The sequence below is a fragment of the Pelobates fuscus genome, chromosome 3 (assembly GCF_036172605.1).
Source record: "Pelobates fuscus isolate aPelFus1 chromosome 3, aPelFus1.pri, whole genome shotgun sequence".
NCBI lineage: Eukaryota > Metazoa > Chordata > Amphibia > Anura > Pelobatidae > Pelobates > Pelobates fuscus.
In genome coordinates this window covers 402,107,628-402,126,376 of record NC_086319.1, presented here as the reverse complement: position 1 = coordinate 402,126,376, position 18,749 = coordinate 402,107,628, and the positions used below count along the sequence as shown (strand labels likewise).

Sequence of the window (18,749 nt, the reverse complement as noted above, 5' to 3'; positions counted from 1 at the left end):
AAAAAAGTGTTTTGTTTTTTTTAACACAACTGTGACACATTGTATAGCCAGCTTGCTCACTAAACTTTGCACTGCAGCAAATTAAAATCTGAATGGTAAAGCAGAGTTTTAGATAGAGAGAGAAATTCTAGATAAAATACTTTAGCCCCAATTTTGCCATTCATGCAATTCAGCATTTAGTGAAAAAGCCAACCGTCTCAAATGGCTGCAAACGTGGAAATCTTCCATAGAGCTAAACACACAGAAAGCCACAGCAACTTTGCTAAAACTTCATTAGTATGTAACAGAAGATTCTAACATTATGTCTATTTATGCAGTGTCTCCTATATTCCCACCGTAACATTAAAGGGACACTATAGGCGCCAAAACAACTTTAGCTTAATGAAGCTCTTTTGGTGAGTAGATTATGGCCCCTGCAGTCTCACTGCTCAATTCTCTGCCGTTTAGCAGGTAAATCACTTTATTTATATAGTCCTAGCCACACCTCCCTGCATATGACATATTTTATGATTTGTAGCCAGGAAACCAGCGCTGCTTAACCCCTTAAGGACACATGACATGTGTGACATGTCATGATTCCCTTTTATTCCAGAAGTTTGGTCCTTAAGGGGTTAAAGCTGTGCCAATTTTTGCATCACTATCTATACATAAAATAATTCCAGGCTCGATATTGCATTAATTAATTTAATTACCTAATGTAAGGCACGTGTCATGCACACGGAACCACCAAGTATTTGATAATGGCTTATAAATACTGTTCCCTCTAAGGTGTGCATGCGCACCCATTTAGAGAGAGCACACAGAGGGTTTCGCCAGAAGGTGGGGACAGCGAGAGCATCGGGTCAATGGCCATCACAAGGGGCCCAGCTAGCCACCTTAAGGCACCCCAAAGCAGGAGAAAGAGAGGAGGCATCGATCAGGGGAAACGAGAAGTTCCGATAACGTGTTTGCAGTTCTCTCTGCTCGCACGCCCTCTGTAGTGATACCAAAAGCCGGAATTTGATATTACTCCGGCCCCAGCATCACTTCAGAGGGTGCGCGAGGGAGCAGAGAGGAAATAGAAGATCCATTTCCCACTGGACACCAGGGAGACAAAAGGTCTTAAAAAAAATAAAAGCAATTAGTGTTTGTGTGTGCCCGAGAATGTGTAAATGTGTGAGTTTCTGTCAGTGTTTCAAAGCAGTGAGATTGTGTCATTGAAAGTGTTCGTCTGTCATTGAGAGTGTGCGTCTGTGTTTAAGAAGCATTAATGTATTTGTCACCATTTATTGGGCAAAGAGCTCCTTTTGAAAAGGAGAACTGGGAAACTGATGGTGTATGCACAGCTCGTGCCACGCCGCATTCAATCTTCCCCATAGGAAAGCATTGTACTCAATGCTTTCCTATGGACTCCCATGTCACATGACTGAGCTTTTCTTGGTCTGTGCTGCAGTGGCACCTCTAGCGGTGGCTGTAAGTATGACAGGCACTAGAGGTGGACTTAACCCTGCAATGTATTACATTGCAGTTTTCAAGAGACAGGGTCACTGTACCTAGATCACTTTATTGAGATGAAAAGGTCTGAGTGACTAGAATATCCCTTTAACAAGCTGCACCAAACACCTTTCTCACAATAGACAATCCAATAAATAAAATAAGCTGAGGTTCAGAGTGTTGATCGTGTTCATGTTTTTGAGGAAGAAACACCTCAGGGATCCTGTCGTTTGACTTTGGCATCTCCCCGATCACAGCTTGCCATGTACAGGCAGAGTCAGAATGGACGTTGTATGGATTTTTATTTGGCGTCTTAAAAGCACGTCAATATCTCGAAAAAAAACAAAACATTAGAATGTGGGAGTTCAGATTGGCCACACAATGGCTGATAGATTTAAGCACCCTGCTTTCATATTACATAGGGAGAAATTGTTGTAATCCCCTTTCGATTCACGGCTCCCCCTATCTGAATCTACTGCCAAATGCTCAAAGCCTTTCATTATCCCACAAAGGTGCTAATGTAGAAAAGCCTCCAGTCGTACATTTTCATTCCCTGCTCTCTGATTCTGCACAGGCGAACGCAATTAAGGCAAAGTAGTGTTCAAAGCGTTTTTTTTGTGTGTGTCTAAAATAGCTTGTGCTAGCTCTCTTTCCTCTAACAGGCATGCTGATTTAAAGGAGCGCTGAATGGAAAGATAACTGCGATTTATATTTCGAGCGCTGGCCGTGAGCTTTCTAAACGTGCCGCACATTTATCAGCCGGGCCAGATGCACGGCGCCGTGTGACAGAGTGGTGGGGTGCCATTTCATTTAAAATGGCTGGCTCTAGAAGAGTGCTCACAGGATAAATAGGGAGCACGAACAGGCAATTTATACACCGTGCTGGTAAAGCTGCAAGGAAATGAAAGGATCGGATAAAAAGGAAAAACGTTGACGCTAGTGCCATGAACATCGTAATCTCTGTATGCTGCACATGTGTACACGTGTTCCTTCCAGTGTCCGCAGTTACTGTCTAGGTGCAGTTTGGTGATCTATGCAAGCTGGGCGGCACACGGGGAAGTTCATAGTGCACAGTTTTGGATCACTCTGTTTAACATGAAATCAGCATAGGACAACGCCTTTCAAACTCTCAAATGTGAGGGGAAAAGGGAAGTGACGATCTGTATAGTTTTCCAACGTGCCACGGAGAAGGGTCTAATTTGTAGCTCACCCCCATGTCCCACAGCCTTTTTGCACATCAGTGTAACCGATTCATTTATTTTGGTATTTATTATTTATATAGTGCCAGCAAACTCCGTAGCGCTGTACAATGGTTATTTACCGCTATGAGTGCTATCATAGCTGACACTCTGTGGACTTCTTTAATCATTCATGGGGGAGTGGTGGGAAGGATTGGAGATATTTGAGGGGATGGAGCAAAAGATGGGGAGGGATTTAGTGAAATCGACCAATGGGAGACAATACGCAAATAATATATATAATTAAACCATGTTGATTCCAACACGGATCTCATTCTGCATGCTAGATGAGGTCACTGAATGATAAATTTAACGAACCTGGACCATGTGCTTTAGAAGTTAAAATGTTAATACATTTGTAGTATACATAGATGCTGCCAGGGCTTTATCCAGCTCTAACAAATTACAATAAAAGGACACAACACTTACTGAAATGTACTGGCCAAATTAAAAGCAAAATAAATCCCTGTTTAGTAGATATACCCAAATGAAAACATGCATGTAATAAATTATGCATTTTAGTTGGGGGTATGTGTACAAACCGTTTTCTTGTCTGCAGCCTTTGGAAGCCCTCCCCTTCTATCCCCGCCCAGACATTCTGTGGCTGTCCAATCACAGACTTCCCAATGCAGCCCAAAGAAGTCTTTGCAAGGCAGATGCTCTGAGTAATTGCTGCCTCTTGAGTTTAGCTCCATCGAGCTAAACAAACCAGGAAGTAACAGGGTTGTCTGATTTATTAAGTGCCAATTTCTCTCAAAATCTGCACTTTTTCCTCAAATGAAAAATGAAAGGATTAATCTTGTACGATTGATATATACTTTTCCTCACAATGAAAGTGTTAATATGGTGTTATTGTATGATATACGAGAATAAAAGGGTTAATACTGCATTATATTATGATATCCTATGACAGCTATGACAGTGAAAGGCTTAATATTATATGATATAGTATGCCAGCGAAAAGGTGAAAATTAGACAAATATTCTGAGCCTGACAGTGAAAGGCTTAGTACGAATGCATGATACCATATTGAGGAAAGAGTTAAACTTTATTCTGTTACATACTCTGACAGCAAAAGGGTTAATGGTATTAGAAAATATATTCTCATTCTGACAATGAAAGGGTTAATGCTGTATTATTGTATGACACAGTATAGTCAATTAAGGGGTTAATACCGAATAGTTGTATAATATAATCTTATCCTGACTGTGAAAAGGTTAGTGTTTTTCTTATGGTGTGACTTACTGTGGTTACTTAATATTGAACTAGAGTATAATATCTTGTCCTGACAGTGAAAGGATTAATGCTGTATTGTTGTATAATATACGCCTACCCTGGCAGTGGAAGGGTTAATGCTGTATAATTTCCTCTGATCCCGGCAGTGGAAGGGTTAATGCTGTATAATTTACTCGGATCCCGGCAGTGGAAGGGTTAATGCTGTATAATTTCCTCGGATCCAGGCAGTGGAAGGGTTAATGCTGTATAATTTCCTCGGATCCTGGCAGTGGAAGGGTTAATGCGGTATAATTTACTCTGATCCCGGCAGTGGAAGGGTTAATGCTGTATAATTTCCTCGGATCCTGGCAGTGGAAGGGTTAATGCTGTATAATTTACTCAGATCCTGGCAGTGGTAGGGTTAATGCTGTATAATTTCCTCGGATCCTGGCAGTGGAAGGGTTAATGCTGTATAATTTCCTCGGATCCTGGCAGTGGAAGGGTTAATGCTGTATAATTTCCTCGGATCCTGGCAGTGGAAGGGGTTAATGCTGTATTGTATCATTTACTCGGGTCCTGGCAGTGGAAGGGGTTAATGCTGTATAATTTACTCCGATCCTGGCAGTGGAAGGGTTAATGCTGTATCATTTCCTCGGATCCTGGCAGTGGGAGGGTTAATGCTGTATAATTTCCTCAGATCCTGGCAGTGGGAGTGATAATGCTGTATAATTTACACTGATCATGGCAGTGGAAGGGTTAATGCTGTATAATTTCCTCGGATCCAGGTAGTGGAAGGATTAATGCTGTACAATTTACTCTGATCCCGGCAGTGGAAGGGTTAATGCTGTATAATTTCCTCGGATCCAGGCAGTGGAAGGATTAATGCTGTATAATTTACTCCGATCCTGGCAGTGGAAGGGTTAATGCTGTATAATTTACACTGATCATGGCAGTGGAAGGGTTAATTCGGTGTCGCATAATTTCCTCGAATCCTGGCAGTGGAAGGGTTAATGCTGTATAATTTACTCAGATCCTGGCAGTGGGAGGGTTAACGCTGTATTGTATCATTTCCTCGGATCCTGGCAGTGGAAGGGTTAATGCTGTATTGTATAATTTCCTCAGATCCTGGCAGTGGGAGGGTTAATTCTGTATAATTTACTCCGATCCTGGCAGTGGAAGGGTTAATGCGGTTTCATTGTATAATTTCCTTGGATCCTGGCAGTGGGAGGGTTAATGCTGTATTGTATAATTTACTCCGATCCTGGCAGTGGAAAGGTTAATGCGGTTTCATTGTATAATTTCCTTGGATCCTGGCAGTGGGAGGGTTAATGCTGCATTGTATCATTTCCTCGGATCTTGGCAGTGGAAGGGTTAATGCTGTACAATTTCCTCAGATCCTGGCAGTGGAAGGGTTAATGCTGCATTGTATCATTTCCTCGGATCTTGGCAGTGGAAGGGTTAATGCTGTATAATTTCCTCAGATCCTGGCAGTGGAAGGGTTAATGCTGTATAATTTACACTGATGTGGAAGGGTTAATGCGGTTTCATTGTATAATTTCCTCGGATCCTGGCAGTAAAATGGTTAATGCTGTATTGTATAATTTCCTCAGATCCTGGCAGTGGGATGGTTAATGCTGTTTCATTTCCTGGCAGTGGAAGGGTTAATGCTGTATAATTTCCTCAGATCCTGGCAGTGGAAGGGTTAATGCTGTATAATTTACACTGATCACGGCAGTGGAAGGGTTAATGCGGTTTCATTGTATAATTTCCTCGGATCCTGGCAGTAAAATGGTTAATGCTGTATTGTATAATTTCCTCAGATCCTGGCAGTGGGAGGGTTAATGCTGTATCATTTCCTGGCAGTGGAAGGGTTAATGCTGTATAATTTACTCCGATCCTGGCAGTGGGAGGGTTAACGCTGTATAAGTTACTCAGATCCTGGCAGTGGACGGGTTAATGCTGTATAATTTACACTGATCCTGGCAGTGGAAGGGTTAATGCTGTTTAATTTACTCAGATCCTGGCAGTGGGAGGGTTAACACTGCATTCTGCAAGTCTCTGTGGGATTCCTGTAAGATACTCTGATTCATACAGAGATTTGATAAGTTATCCACAGGAATCCTGCGTATTCTTTAGGCGATCTTTTATTCATATATATAAAGGCTTAATGCGGCCTACAGGAATACGCAGAAGACTAGTAAAAAATAAAAAAAACAACTAAATCACACAAAACGAATAAAACTGCAATTTTCTTCTGCCAGCTAACAGTCTATTTTGTTAAAACAAAGATCGTCACAGTTTTCATCTTAGAGTCTCGTATTTCCATGTAAAACACTTGGTTAGTGTGAGTTTACTAAATATGTTCTCGGTAGAGATGAATAGGACATTGCACAGTACGTGTGTAACAGGCCATCCTCATGTGAAAGACGAATGTCTCTAAATTAGCCGTGACATGCTGTGTAAATAACAATAAGCACTTATTGGCCCCTCACTGTGCCTGGAGGGGAATTGGCTCCACCAAGCTGAGTTCTCCCTGGTGAAGAGAGAGGGCGGCAGGCAATTTGTTTCAGTCTGATATGAAAATAAGGGCCCCTCGGTATATTGTAGATATTTGGTGTTATCTGCTGTAACATACAAACATCTTTACATTCGAGTTTTATTTACATGGAGCTACCACATTATTTACACATTTTTCTTATTGCTATTCCACCAAAAAACAACCGGGACTCCATCAGCATTTCAACTCCCAAACAGGTCCCTCTCCGTATATCAATTTAGGAAACAAAGGAATTCAATAGAACTTAAAACCCTTTCTGTTACTGGTCCAGCAGTTAGGTCGGACTTTTAAGACCTTGTCACATGACCTCCATAGAACACAACACCCATCATTATCAGAAAACAGACCAGCTTCCCCCTGTGCTTCCTTTACGACGGATATCAGAATAGAATTATTCTCAAACTCCCAGTTACTGTCTATTATCCATATCAGTTATAGAAGAGATATCTTCCTTATCTAGAGTTCAGGTTTGTTGCTGTGCCTGCTCACTTTTAAGGATGGTTACCCCCCAGGTTGGCGGTCTTGTGGAGCGTTGAAAACACCCCTTCTTTTTATCCTTTCACCGTCTAGTAAAGTTAGGTAGATGGAGCAAACATAAAACAGCATGTAGCAGGGTCAGGGTACCTGGGCTGCTGTGACCGAGGCAACCCAAGAATACTCAGCTAACAGGCAGAAATGATGACAAAACTTACAAACAATGCCCCCCTGTCCTCACAGATGAGTTCCATATCTTTTTGAAGATATAAAATAGTGTTTGTTGTAATCAGGGAAAATGGGGAGGTCGGTTTAAAGCAGAATCCGCAAAGCCCAGATGGTGGCCTCCCCGCTGGGGGTCTGGTGCCTGGGAGGAGCCGATAAAGGGGAGTTCTACTTCTTCCAGGTGGGTGGTCTTCAACATGCATGAGATTACAGCACTGATGTCTATGGACGATCCTGTGAGACCCTCCGTAGACTGAGCCAATTCACTACAACCGTCACTGATGACAGCTGGGGGATTGACAATGCTAGATGGTGGTAGCTCTGCCCATTGTCAAAATTTGTCATGCAGAGGAAATATACATAGACAAAATAGTCCCTACTCTGTCTCAGTGTATCTCTTGACTGGGTCGGAATATTCCAACACAGTCAAATTGACTATTTCATGAAGATTCTGTTTTTAAGAAATTATTTTTTGGTGGTGGGGGGGGGGGGAGGGACAGTGTCACATTAATCTTTAGTAACTTGGGGGAAAGTTTAGAAAATTACTTTTCTTTCAGTTCAGTGACTGTAAAGGTACAATGCACAATGTCAGACTAATACAGCACTATAAATAATAACAGAGAACATATAAAAAGTCTCCAAATGGACTGGCACATTCTAAAAAAAAACATTAATAACAGGTTTTAGAAAATATAGCAGACAAAACGAGAAAAAGTACTAGAAAAGGGAATAAAAGGCGCACAGGGGATTTGTCCATATTTTACCATTAACCTCACCCAGCCTGTTGTAAAGGGTATGTATTAAGCTATGGCAGTATCACCGATGTAGCAGTGACAGGTAAGAGCATTACACCTGAGAATTTATAGCTGTCTACATTGTCACCAGCAAGGATCAATAAAGAGGCCAAAAGACAGGGGTCAAAAAGCTCCTGAATGAAGCACATCTCCATCAAACGGTATATGGCTTCTCTGATAAAAGATGTAGGTGGAATGTTTATCCAAAATAAGCCGACAGCTTGCATACTATTGGCAGAACTTGTATTTTGTTTTCTTAATCGAAGCTTGAGGGTGGTCAGTTCAGTGACACAAAGTATCACATCAACAGGTCATTGGGAAGCAAAGAAAAATGCCAAACTTACGGTGCGTCTAACCTTAGCCTAAAATGTCTCGCTGTACTCAAAGGAGGAAGCAGAATAGTAATGGGGGTAGTTTTACAGTATAATGACAGATCAGGCTGCAAAAACAAATGTAATAACACATTATATAACCGTTAAATATTACCCCTAGATTTTCCAGAAATTGGTGAGAAAAAGAAAAATGAAAGAAGTAACCCATGTAAAAGAGCTATGAGTCTATAATTTTGCAAACGGTATGTCATGGTGCTGGTAATCTGATGTGAGGGCAGCTAACCTACAAAAGGAGACAATAAATCAGTAAATGTGATCGGCAATGTGCAATCAATCACTGCTGGAAATATAAACCTCGGCATAGAGAAAGCAGTTTACAACCAACAGTGGACGTACAAGATCCGGCACTGCGAGAACAGACGGGCAGCACATCCTCAGCAGGGGAGTATTATGGAGGGAGACCTAATGATAGGACAGGCAAGTTTACGCTGCTCTTATTTTTGCTACATGCCTGTAACAGTTATTCCACTAGAGGATATATTATTGCAGGCTTTTATCAGACATTCGAGCTCGGAGCTCACTATCCACATTGTGGGGCTGTCTTCTCTACTGAGACGCAGGACTGAATCATAGACATTTCTTTATTTCAGTGATATACACAGTATTCCCTATTTTTAGAGCTGTATGCATTTGTGTATTCGGATATTGTGCAATAGTAAAGTCTTGGTTTGGGGTATTTAATCATAGTATTCCAATGGGTGTATTTCTTGACTTGCAAGATTTTAGTTTATATCAGCGCAACTTGCCTTCTTATTACACATTTATTCAGTGGCTACCTGCCTGGGCAAGAGCTGCAGCGAGTGTTCACTATAATGGTTATCCTGATGTAGGAGCTGAACATATTTCTATAGATCTAGATAATGAATCAAACTGTCAACAATATGAAAGCTGAAACGGACAGGTGCATGATTTGACCATGTAACTTGCAAAAAGCCTGGAGTAGCCATACACTGCATGTACTGCTGAACTTTTATACATAGCTGAATTAAAAGGACACTAGAAGCACCAAAACAACTTTAATGTAGTGGATTTGGTATATAGATCATAACCACTCAATTCACTGCCATCTAGAATTTAAATTGATTTGTTTATACAACTCTAGTCACTCCTCCCTGCATGTGACTTACACAAGTCTCCCTAAACACTTCCTGTACAGAAAGGTCTAATATTTAAAGTTCCTTTATTACACAGTTTTTTTTATTTTTTTTATTTAGAATTCCTTATCGCCTACTCTGGCTGGACTGAAGGAAACCAGTGCCTTCCAAACCGCTTTTAATTCCCTGAAATTTGAGGAAGTGCCTGCCGCCACTCTGTTCCAAAGACCTTGATGGAACTGAGAACCTAGATGGGCGCCCCAACCCGTCTGGGAGGCATCTGTGGTTATCGTAATCCACTGTTTCTGTGCAAACGATAGGCCCTTTGAGATGTTGCTTCTGTCTTTCCACCAGTTCAGTTGTCTTTTCACCCCTTCGGATAGGTGGAAGGGAAAGTCTAGGTGTTCCTGTTTTCGTGTCCATTGGGAAAGAATGTCCCATTGTAATGGTTTTGATTCTGCCTTTGCCCAGGCTACAGCCGGGATTGCAGAAGTGAGGAGGACTAGTAACCTCATAGCATCCCTGATTGAGCTTAGTTTTTTTTGCAGCTTTGATACGGCTTTTAAAAACCTCATTTGTTTCTCTATTGGTAGAAAAAGAGTGAGGGACTGTGATTCTACCCGAAGACCCAAGAATTCTAGACTCCGTGACGGAGTCAACTTGGATTTTTCCAGGTTCAGGATCCAACCGTGATCTTTCAAAACCTTCATTGCAATCTTGAGATGAAGTTTTAGCAGTTGTCTTGATTGGGCTTTCAGGAACCAATCGTCCAGGTATGGAACAATCGAGATACCCATAGTAAAACTGCTGCTATGGGTGCCAGGATCTTTGTAAAAACTTGAGGAACTGAGGACAGGCCAAAGGGAAGAGCCTTGAATTGTAAATGGAAAATCCTTCGCTTTCTTGTTAGAACTGCAAACCTGAGAAACTTCCGGGAAGATTCTGAAACCGGTACATGGAGATAAGCATCTTTTAAATCTAACTTTGCCATGTAATCTCCCTTTTGTAAAATGTGTGTCACAGACAGAACACTTTCCATACGGAACTTCTGGTACGGTATGCAGGTGTTTACTTGTTTCAGGTCTCGGATCGGCTGAAAGGATCCATCTACCACATCTTTTCTTAAAAGAAGGGCTTCTGTTAGGAGTGCCTCAGTTTTTACCCTTGAAGGATAGCTGGTCAGTAGGAAGGATGGACGTGGTCTTAACGAAAACTTTATTCTGTAACCTTCTGAAACGGTTCTTGTAATCCGCCCATTTGAAGTACTCTTTTTCCATTTGTGGGCGAAGAACCGAAGGCGTCCTCCCACTCTTTTGGCGTCAAAACTTCCTCTTTTTGTCTTGCCTGTTGGATTCCTGTCTAGACCACTGGCTGTTGTTTCCACCATGTTTCTGAAACCTGCGAACCGCCCTTGGTAACGAAAGGACCTCTGACCCTTGTACTGAAATCTTTTATATCCCTGGGTTCTTGATTCCAGAGCTGGGGCTTTCTTTGTTTCCGACATCTGTCTAATAATGTCTTCCAAAGGAGTACCAAAAAGTTTGTTCCTCTCAAAGAGTAATACACATAAGGCTGCTTTAGACGCAGAATCAGCTGTCCATGTTCGTAGCCAAAGCGCTCTTCTGGCTACTGACGACAAACCCATAACTCTTGCTGATAAACGAAGAAACTCATCAGAGGCATCCGAAAGGAATTCATTGGATAGTTTAAGTAGGAACATGAGATGGGAAGGATCTGTATCTGATTTTCCCATAAGGGAATCTTCCAGGGCTTGTAGCCAAACGCTCTGAGCTCTGAGAACCGCTGAACCTGCAATTTCAGCTCTGCACTGATATCCTGCGGCCTGGAATATTCTTCTACATGAAGTTTCGGCTCGTTTGTCCATTGGGTCTTTAAGTCCTGAGACTTCGCAAATGGGTATAGTGGTTTTCTTTGACAGCTGGGCAATCTGAACATCCACTTTAGGAAGATCTTCCCATTTTTCTTCAGACTGTAGCTTGAACAGCAGTTTAAAATGCTTTGAAATAAACGCACGTCTTTCAGGATTCTTCCATTCTCTATGAAGGAGATCCAAGATTTTAGGAGACATTGGGAAACCTTTAACCTTACCCTAGGTAGGTTCAGTTTCTTGTACAGCCGTCGTCACTTCTTTAATACATTTCTTCAGCTCTTCTGGTGGAAAACCCTCCTCCACACTTGAAGCCAGGCTGGAAATATCCGAAGGTGACGAAAAAGAGCATTCTCCTGAAGAGACGTCAGACACAGAAAGAGATCTATTCCTCCTACGTTTTGTAGGCAGTTTCTCTTGAATAGCCGGTTCTTTTTTCACAGCATCTTTAAAAGATTCAAATGTCTGGGACAAATTTTCCTGAAACCAGCCCAGGAAGGATGCCATATCAGTCTGCTTGGCTTTTTCTAGAAATTCCGTTGAGCACTGATTGCATGTCTTTTTGCGACATCCGTCAGGTAGAGGTACCGCACATTCCAGACAACATAAGTGCTTAGATTTGCTTGTGGCTTTTTTCGGAACAGATGCTGACATCTTGTCTTTATCTGTCTTATCTGGAGATATAGGACTGGACATATCTGTGGGAAAAACACCAGAATAAAATAATTCTAGGAGCATGCATAATGAAAGGTGAAAAAAGGAGAGTTTAAATAGTTAAATCTCACCTCAAATCACCTAATATCCGTGTAGGAGGGCTGGTGACACGGAGAACCAGGACTGTACACCCACCCTTGGGGTCAGGAAGGTCCTGCACAGCTTCATAAGTCCAAATTTTTAATTTGTCGCCAAACACCGTTTCGCGCATGCTCAGTAGCGCGATTCTGTGTTAGGTGGAACGCAACGCCTCCCGGGCGTGCCACAAAAGCCAGTACCCGGTTGCGTTCCGTAACGCGGACCTGGAAGTACTATTGCCGCTCAGTTCCCGCCCGGGAAGCGATCGGGCACTCACCTCCCGGTCAGCAACCTGTGCTGACCGCACCAATTCTCCACCTGCACTGTGGGGGAACCTGTCCGCCCCGTTGCCGGGACAAGAAGAACTGGTATGTGACTCTGGCTTACAGATTATATGGAGGCAGCAGGCGGCGCACAGCAATTAAATCCTAAGAAGGGGGAGCTTCTTGTCCAGAACCATAAGGAACATCCCACTTGTAAGTACTGCCACTATACGAAGGGAAAATATGTATTATCATTAAAAATAACCATTTCTGGCAGCAAATGGGGAGATAAATGGACACATGAAAAGAATCAAAATACCCCACATATTAATGATCTAGGTTGCTCTATGATGTCTACATTTGCAGAGTGGTTGTGGATAGTATGAACAACATTAGATTTACAGCATACTAAGCTGGTTAAATGTTTAACTTTGACATAGTAATGCATTCATTTTAACATTCCCACAAGTAAGGAAATAAAGGGAAACTCTAGGCACCATAATCACTTCAACGAGCAGCAGAGAGGGGCCAGACTGCAGGTGCCGAGAGACTATTTTTTATGTTTAAACATTTCAAAAACAGGAACACTGATCAGTGGAGTGGTGCCAAAAAAAAAAAAAGGATTACCTACACTAAAAAGTAAATATAAATCTATTAACCAGATACAAAGTTTGTGGCTGACCACCGTCGCTAAGTAAGATGCCCACTGCTCATTCGGGTGTTTTCCCCTGTGTGGTGTACATTTCCCCATCTATTCCTATGTATTTCGTGTAATATGCCCTGTCGACCAATCGGGAGCACCCATGCGAACTACACCTGTTCGTCTCCCGAATGCAAACCATTAGAATGTTCGCACCAATCAATGAGAATGTTCGCACCGGCAACATAAGTGTGAAATCGCAAGGGACGTAATTAATGAGTGCTCCCCTGTGTGGCCGCCATTTCATATGGGTGAACGCCAGCCAGGTGGAGCATTTGTATACCGAAAGGAGACGCTTCCCTTGCGGGGTCTTCACCCTGGGACTCCACGAACTGTTCCCTGAGGTTGGTGGGGACAATGTTGGGGTACTGGTGGTTCGGATCGCCCCCCCTGCTCCTAACGGAGCTATAATCACTGCTTCCCCCCCCTGAGTGGAGGCAGCCACCGGAGAGAGGCACAAGCCCAAGGGGCTGTGAGCCGGCTTCACAGTCGCAGAGTCCCGCTAGCCACCTGAAAGTCCGTGCCGACCAGTCAGGAGCCCACATTTAATCTGGGTTTGCGCCATTCTCCTCATGGGTCGGCACGAGCAAGCGCCGATTGGTCGCCGAGGGGCGCAGGCGAACAACCAGAGAAGGAGCGCCCATTCAAATGGGGTTTCGCGCCTTTTCTCCTGATTGGAGAAAACCCCTTTCTTCCCTGAGCGCTGATTGATTTTGAGCCTTTCAGCTAATTGGCCGTTGCATGGTTTAGGCGTGAAGTATGAATTCACCGGCCTAAACCAAGCAACGCTGTGGAACTGATTTTGGGGATGTACAGAACCTCAAGCCCCAGACTTTATACGATGATTTCTCGGGCTCTGTACATCCGATAGCCTCGCTATTTGCAGGCATCCTAGAGGCGACCAGGGCTATCCAGGGATGTATGTATGTACCCCATTCCCTTCCAAGGGCGCGGAGCCCCTAAGTGTTCCCTCATATATGTAATGTGTTTTACTGTTTGCAATATGTTTTAACGCATGGGTCCTCAAACTCCGGCCCCCCAGATGTTGCTGAACTACAACTCCCATGATTCTCTGGATATCTATGTAACTCAAATAATCAAGGGAGTTGTAGTTCAGCAACATCTGGGGGGCCGGAGTTTGAGGACCCATATTTTAATGTATGGAACTGTGTCCTGTTGGTATCTCCCAGAGCGGGAGATGGTTATCTGCCACCCATCCCCCTTCTCCTGCCTGGGATAAAGGATTGTGTTGAACTGAATAGAGATCCCCTGCGGGGTTCTGTGCTCAATAGCTGTGTGTACCAATAAAGGATTGTCAGTTTCTTTACCTCCAAAACTGTGTGGCGTTCCGTTACTGGGGGGGGGGGGGGGGGGGGGGAGATGGATGCCTGCTTGTTGTAAGGGTTCCTGAATGGCTGAAGGAATGGTTAAGCGGAGGTAACCAGTCGGGTTACCAGGGGGTCCACTACAAAGTTCATTAAAAAAATTACTTTCAAAAGCCTCCTTTAGTGTATGCACAATTATACAGAGAATACCGAGAAAGGTAAATCACGATTGTCAAAGCTATTGGGTTTACTCACCATTTACACCCTTTAAGAAAATTCTCAGGCAGAGCCGAATATTCCTTCCAGGCGCCAGTTAGTTGCCATGGCTGGTGAGAGAAGTCATAGGAAGCCGAACTGAGAGAGAGAGAGAGAACAATTAGAAAAGTATTTAATCTTAGGGGACTGGACCTGCATCTTTCCCTAAAAATATAATCAGCTCCAGGAATTTTAAAGTTTCTAAAAGTTGCTTCACCAGATGCCCAAGTTGGCACATTGACTTTTAGAATTCAATTTGTGAGTTGATTCTAATTCTAAATAGATTTTAGGTGAAATAGAACCAAAATAATCACTGGGGGATTACCAGAGGGTGGTGTCGAATTGACAGAGGGACACAAAATATAGGTCAGTCAAGGGGGGAAAAAATAATTAAACTAATAATTTGACCAAACCGCTGATACCATCATACTAAATTAGATATCAACATGGTTTTAAAGAGTTGATACTTTAGTGAATTAGTTGAGACTTAAACAACACTTCATCGATGGAACAGGTAATTTCAGGCATCATAACATCTACCATTGAAGAATAATAGCCCAGAATACTCAGATCTGGCTGATTTCCCCATCCAATAATGAAACATTTATAAATGATATTGTTCATACACATATTGTTCCTCTGCCATCTGTGAATCTACAGATTCCAAAGGTGTCACCTCCACGTCCTCATCCGCAGCACTGGTGGCGTTTCCAGTGGTCTCTTCTGTACAGATATCACACACAGGGACCTGCTTGTCAGGAGACAATATATTTATTGATGGGTCCTGAAGACTGAGTTCTTTCTCTTCACCTTCCTCTTCCCTCACTTCTTGAACCTGTTCCTTCAAGGACAACAAATCATCATTCAAGACTTCATTACTAGTTGTGCAGACTTTACTCTCCTGTCCAGCTACGGTTTCCATTCCATTACTGTCCGCATCCACATTAACTGATTGTCCTTCATGAAACACTATTTCATCCTCTGTTCTATAAACACTGCTTTCCATCCCCTGCACACAACTCTCAACTTCATTAGCAGATGAGATTAAATGTTCCGCTTCCAACAGTTCTTTGTCACGGTCTTTCATGGGATCGTGGACCTCTGCTCCCATATCAACATGTACATCCCCAGGAGCCGTATTTTGGTTTCCTGTATTCCCGACTACATTCAAATCCTCAATGTGACCACTGCATCTGTCATCGGATTCATTAGATCTGCTCTGCTCCATCAGATCATCGTCTACCCTTTCCATATCCTTCATTTCCCCTGCATCCATACAAACGTCTTCAGATCCTTCCATCCTGTATTGTCCTTTGTTTATAATGCCAGCATACCCTAAAAGTCCGTAGGACCAAGCTACGTCACCTGTAAAACAAAAAAAAATGATATTACAAATTAATTAACATTCAAACACCAATGAGGATGTGTACTACATATTATATATGTAAGTATCTGATGTGTTTATGTACTAATCTGCGAACAATGGGGAACAAATAAGGTGATAGCTCATTTTTAGCCCAAATTGCAGAAATTAAGATTATTTTCCAGTTTAGTTATTTTGCCATGAAATGTGCATCTTTCCTCTTCCAGTTCAATGAATAAACTATTTGGTGTTACTGGCCTAAAGACTAGCGGACATGTTCAATGAATTTAACCGAGGAGGCAGACAGGCAGTGAACCCTTGGTGACGAGTGGCAGACCCTATACGTCGCTGTCACTGATGGAATTGGTGGCAGCGCACGGTCTCAGTGTTCTGATTGTTTTCATCCCATGCTACAGGTAATCTGTGCCCAGTACACACCGTGGCCGTCACGTGCTGGGATAATGCTTCACTAGGTTGCAGTTCAGCAATACAGCTTCCATACTGGCTGGAAACAATTACAGGATCTATATGCTTTAGCTGTCAGTTGTTGCTCAGCCCTGGGGGCGAGTTATTAGAGTTAACTAAAAACTAATTAGCGTCAAAGTTTGATACTCATCAGCATTGTGACACCAAATATGGTCTCTGGGAGCAAGCAACGAGGGATGGCAATATGAGGGCGTGCCTCCAATTTGAAGTTTTCCCAAAGGTAAACATTCACTGCTGCTGTATGCGGACAAGGCCTGTAAAACGCACTATTCAAATTCAACATGTGAAGGGGAAAAAAATGGCAGCAGGATCTGGGGGATGAACAGGGTACTTTAAAAGACTCAAAAGGCCAATTAACTAATAAGAATATTTTGTAATACATAATTAAAGATTTAAAGTCATTTCAGACAAATTTAAATTTCCAGTTTAATTTCAGGTAGCGCTAGGACAAGGCGACTTTGCGCACGCAACACTGCCACCTTCGCCGTGTTTTCTGGGCCATGAATTACATCTTTATGATGGTGGGCAGTTGATGAAATGTGCTAGGGAGAACAGGAAACAATGTACCTACAAACACACTTTATATATATATATATATATACACACACACACACCTATCTATGTATATGAGAATTTGAACGTGATTTCTGCGTGACTGTAACCAGGTGTAGATCTAACCAGGGGTCATCAAACATTGCTTTTAGCAAACTGACTGGAAGTGGATTCTCCTGGGCAGAAACTTTCCTGCAGAGACTGACATTAGGTGGATAATGTAACTATAATTATTATTATTTCTCTCCCTGCATTGTCCAATGGCACAGCCTGTGTGCCCCCACAGAGACCATGTACACAGGCATGCTGCCACCCTGGACTCCAACTCTCAGCATGCTCAGCAGGGAGTGCTGGGTGTGGGAGTCCCTCTGTGAGGCTGCATACCCCCCTCCTCCATCCACTCTGGGTTAGAACTACAACTCCCTTGATGCTCTCTCGGTGCTGGGGCTGGTACGGCCTGCCGGGAGTTGTAGTTCTGCCACAGCCGAGGCGCTCCCCGTGTTCGCTGTGAGTGAAGGACAGGCCAGTTACCGGCTGCTCTGGCTGTCAGCTCCCAGGACAGTCCCAGCACAGCGTGTCCGGCTCCGGCAGCCCAGCAACCGCGCAGGAAAGGGAGCTGGGACCCGCTGGCCAATCCGATCCCGCTATTATGGGAGGGACATCTGCAGCAGCCAATAGGAGGCTAGCATGTGCTGCCCAGGGAGCCAAAAGCGAGACAGGAGGGGAGTAGGCGGGACATTAACAAGCCAATAGGGTGACAACGGAAAGGGCGGGAACAGAGAGCGGTAGGATGATAGAGATACCAGGATGCAGGCATAGAAGGTAATAGGAAGAGGCGCGGCGGACATCTTTGTTATGGGCAACTCATTACAAACCTTACTTGGTCACAAAGACAGCGCGGTGTCCTTGCTCAGAGGAAGCAGCCATGGTTTATCATAGGGATTGAGAGGACACTGGAGCGCCTTTATTCAGAGCGCCGCCATCTTTGTTTAGGGCAAACAGTAAGAAGCTGGTGAATATCAGAGACTGGATGGACCTGTGAGATAGAATGTCCCAGGGAAGAACCACACTGCCATCTCTTGGTCACTAGTAAATGTACTCCAGCCACCTGCAAAGCGATTTATTCCACATTTCAGGCCACTTTTTAGGTCTGTGCGCAGTTTGGTAATATTGGCCTAAAATGGTCAATTCCATGGAGAATTTACGGTTTAGCAAATAACCCAATGACCAGGCACGAGTATGATAATGTGATCATTTATAGGATAACGTGGAGATACAATACTTACTGGTTGGACTGATTCATTTTCTGGTAAAACCAAAATATTGCAGAAATATGACAAACCTGCCAGAGATTGCTTCTGTTTGTTGCAGGAGGGATTGAATATTAAAGGCATACTCTAAGCACCATAACAACTACAGGATGACCGACAGGTACGTTTCCATCTGTAAAGGGTTTGACAGTAAAACCTGGGATGGCGCCACACGACACCTACCGCCATAACCTAGGATGGCGCCACAGGACACCTAGCGCCATGACCTGGAATGGCGCCACAGGACACCTAGTGCCATAACCTGGGATGGCGCCACAGGACACCTTGCGCCATAACCTGGGATGGTGCCACAGGACACCTACCGCCATAACCTGGGATGGCGCCACTGGACA

At 43.4% G+C, this 18,749-nt stretch overlaps 1 protein-coding gene across 1 annotated transcript in view; it reads right to left on the bottom strand.

Annotated features, from left to right (window-relative positions):
* Window positions 1-17,749, bottom strand: part of WRAP53 (WD repeat containing antisense to TP53) — a 31,054-nt gene extending 13,305 nt beyond the window's left edge. Inside the window, exons 1-3 of the mRNA XM_063449721.1 lie at window positions 17,618-17,749; window positions 15,312-16,050; window positions 14,686-14,784 (exon numbers count right to left, since the gene is read on the bottom strand). Of these exons, the coding sequence (XP_063305791.1) occupies window positions 14,686-14,784; window positions 15,312-15,985 (773 nt within the window). The 5' untranslated portion in view covers window positions 15,986-16,050; window positions 17,618-17,749. The remainder of the gene's footprint in view (window positions 1-14,685; window positions 14,785-15,311; window positions 16,051-17,617) is intronic.
* Between the last annotated feature and the right edge of the window lie 1,000 nt (window positions 17,750-18,749).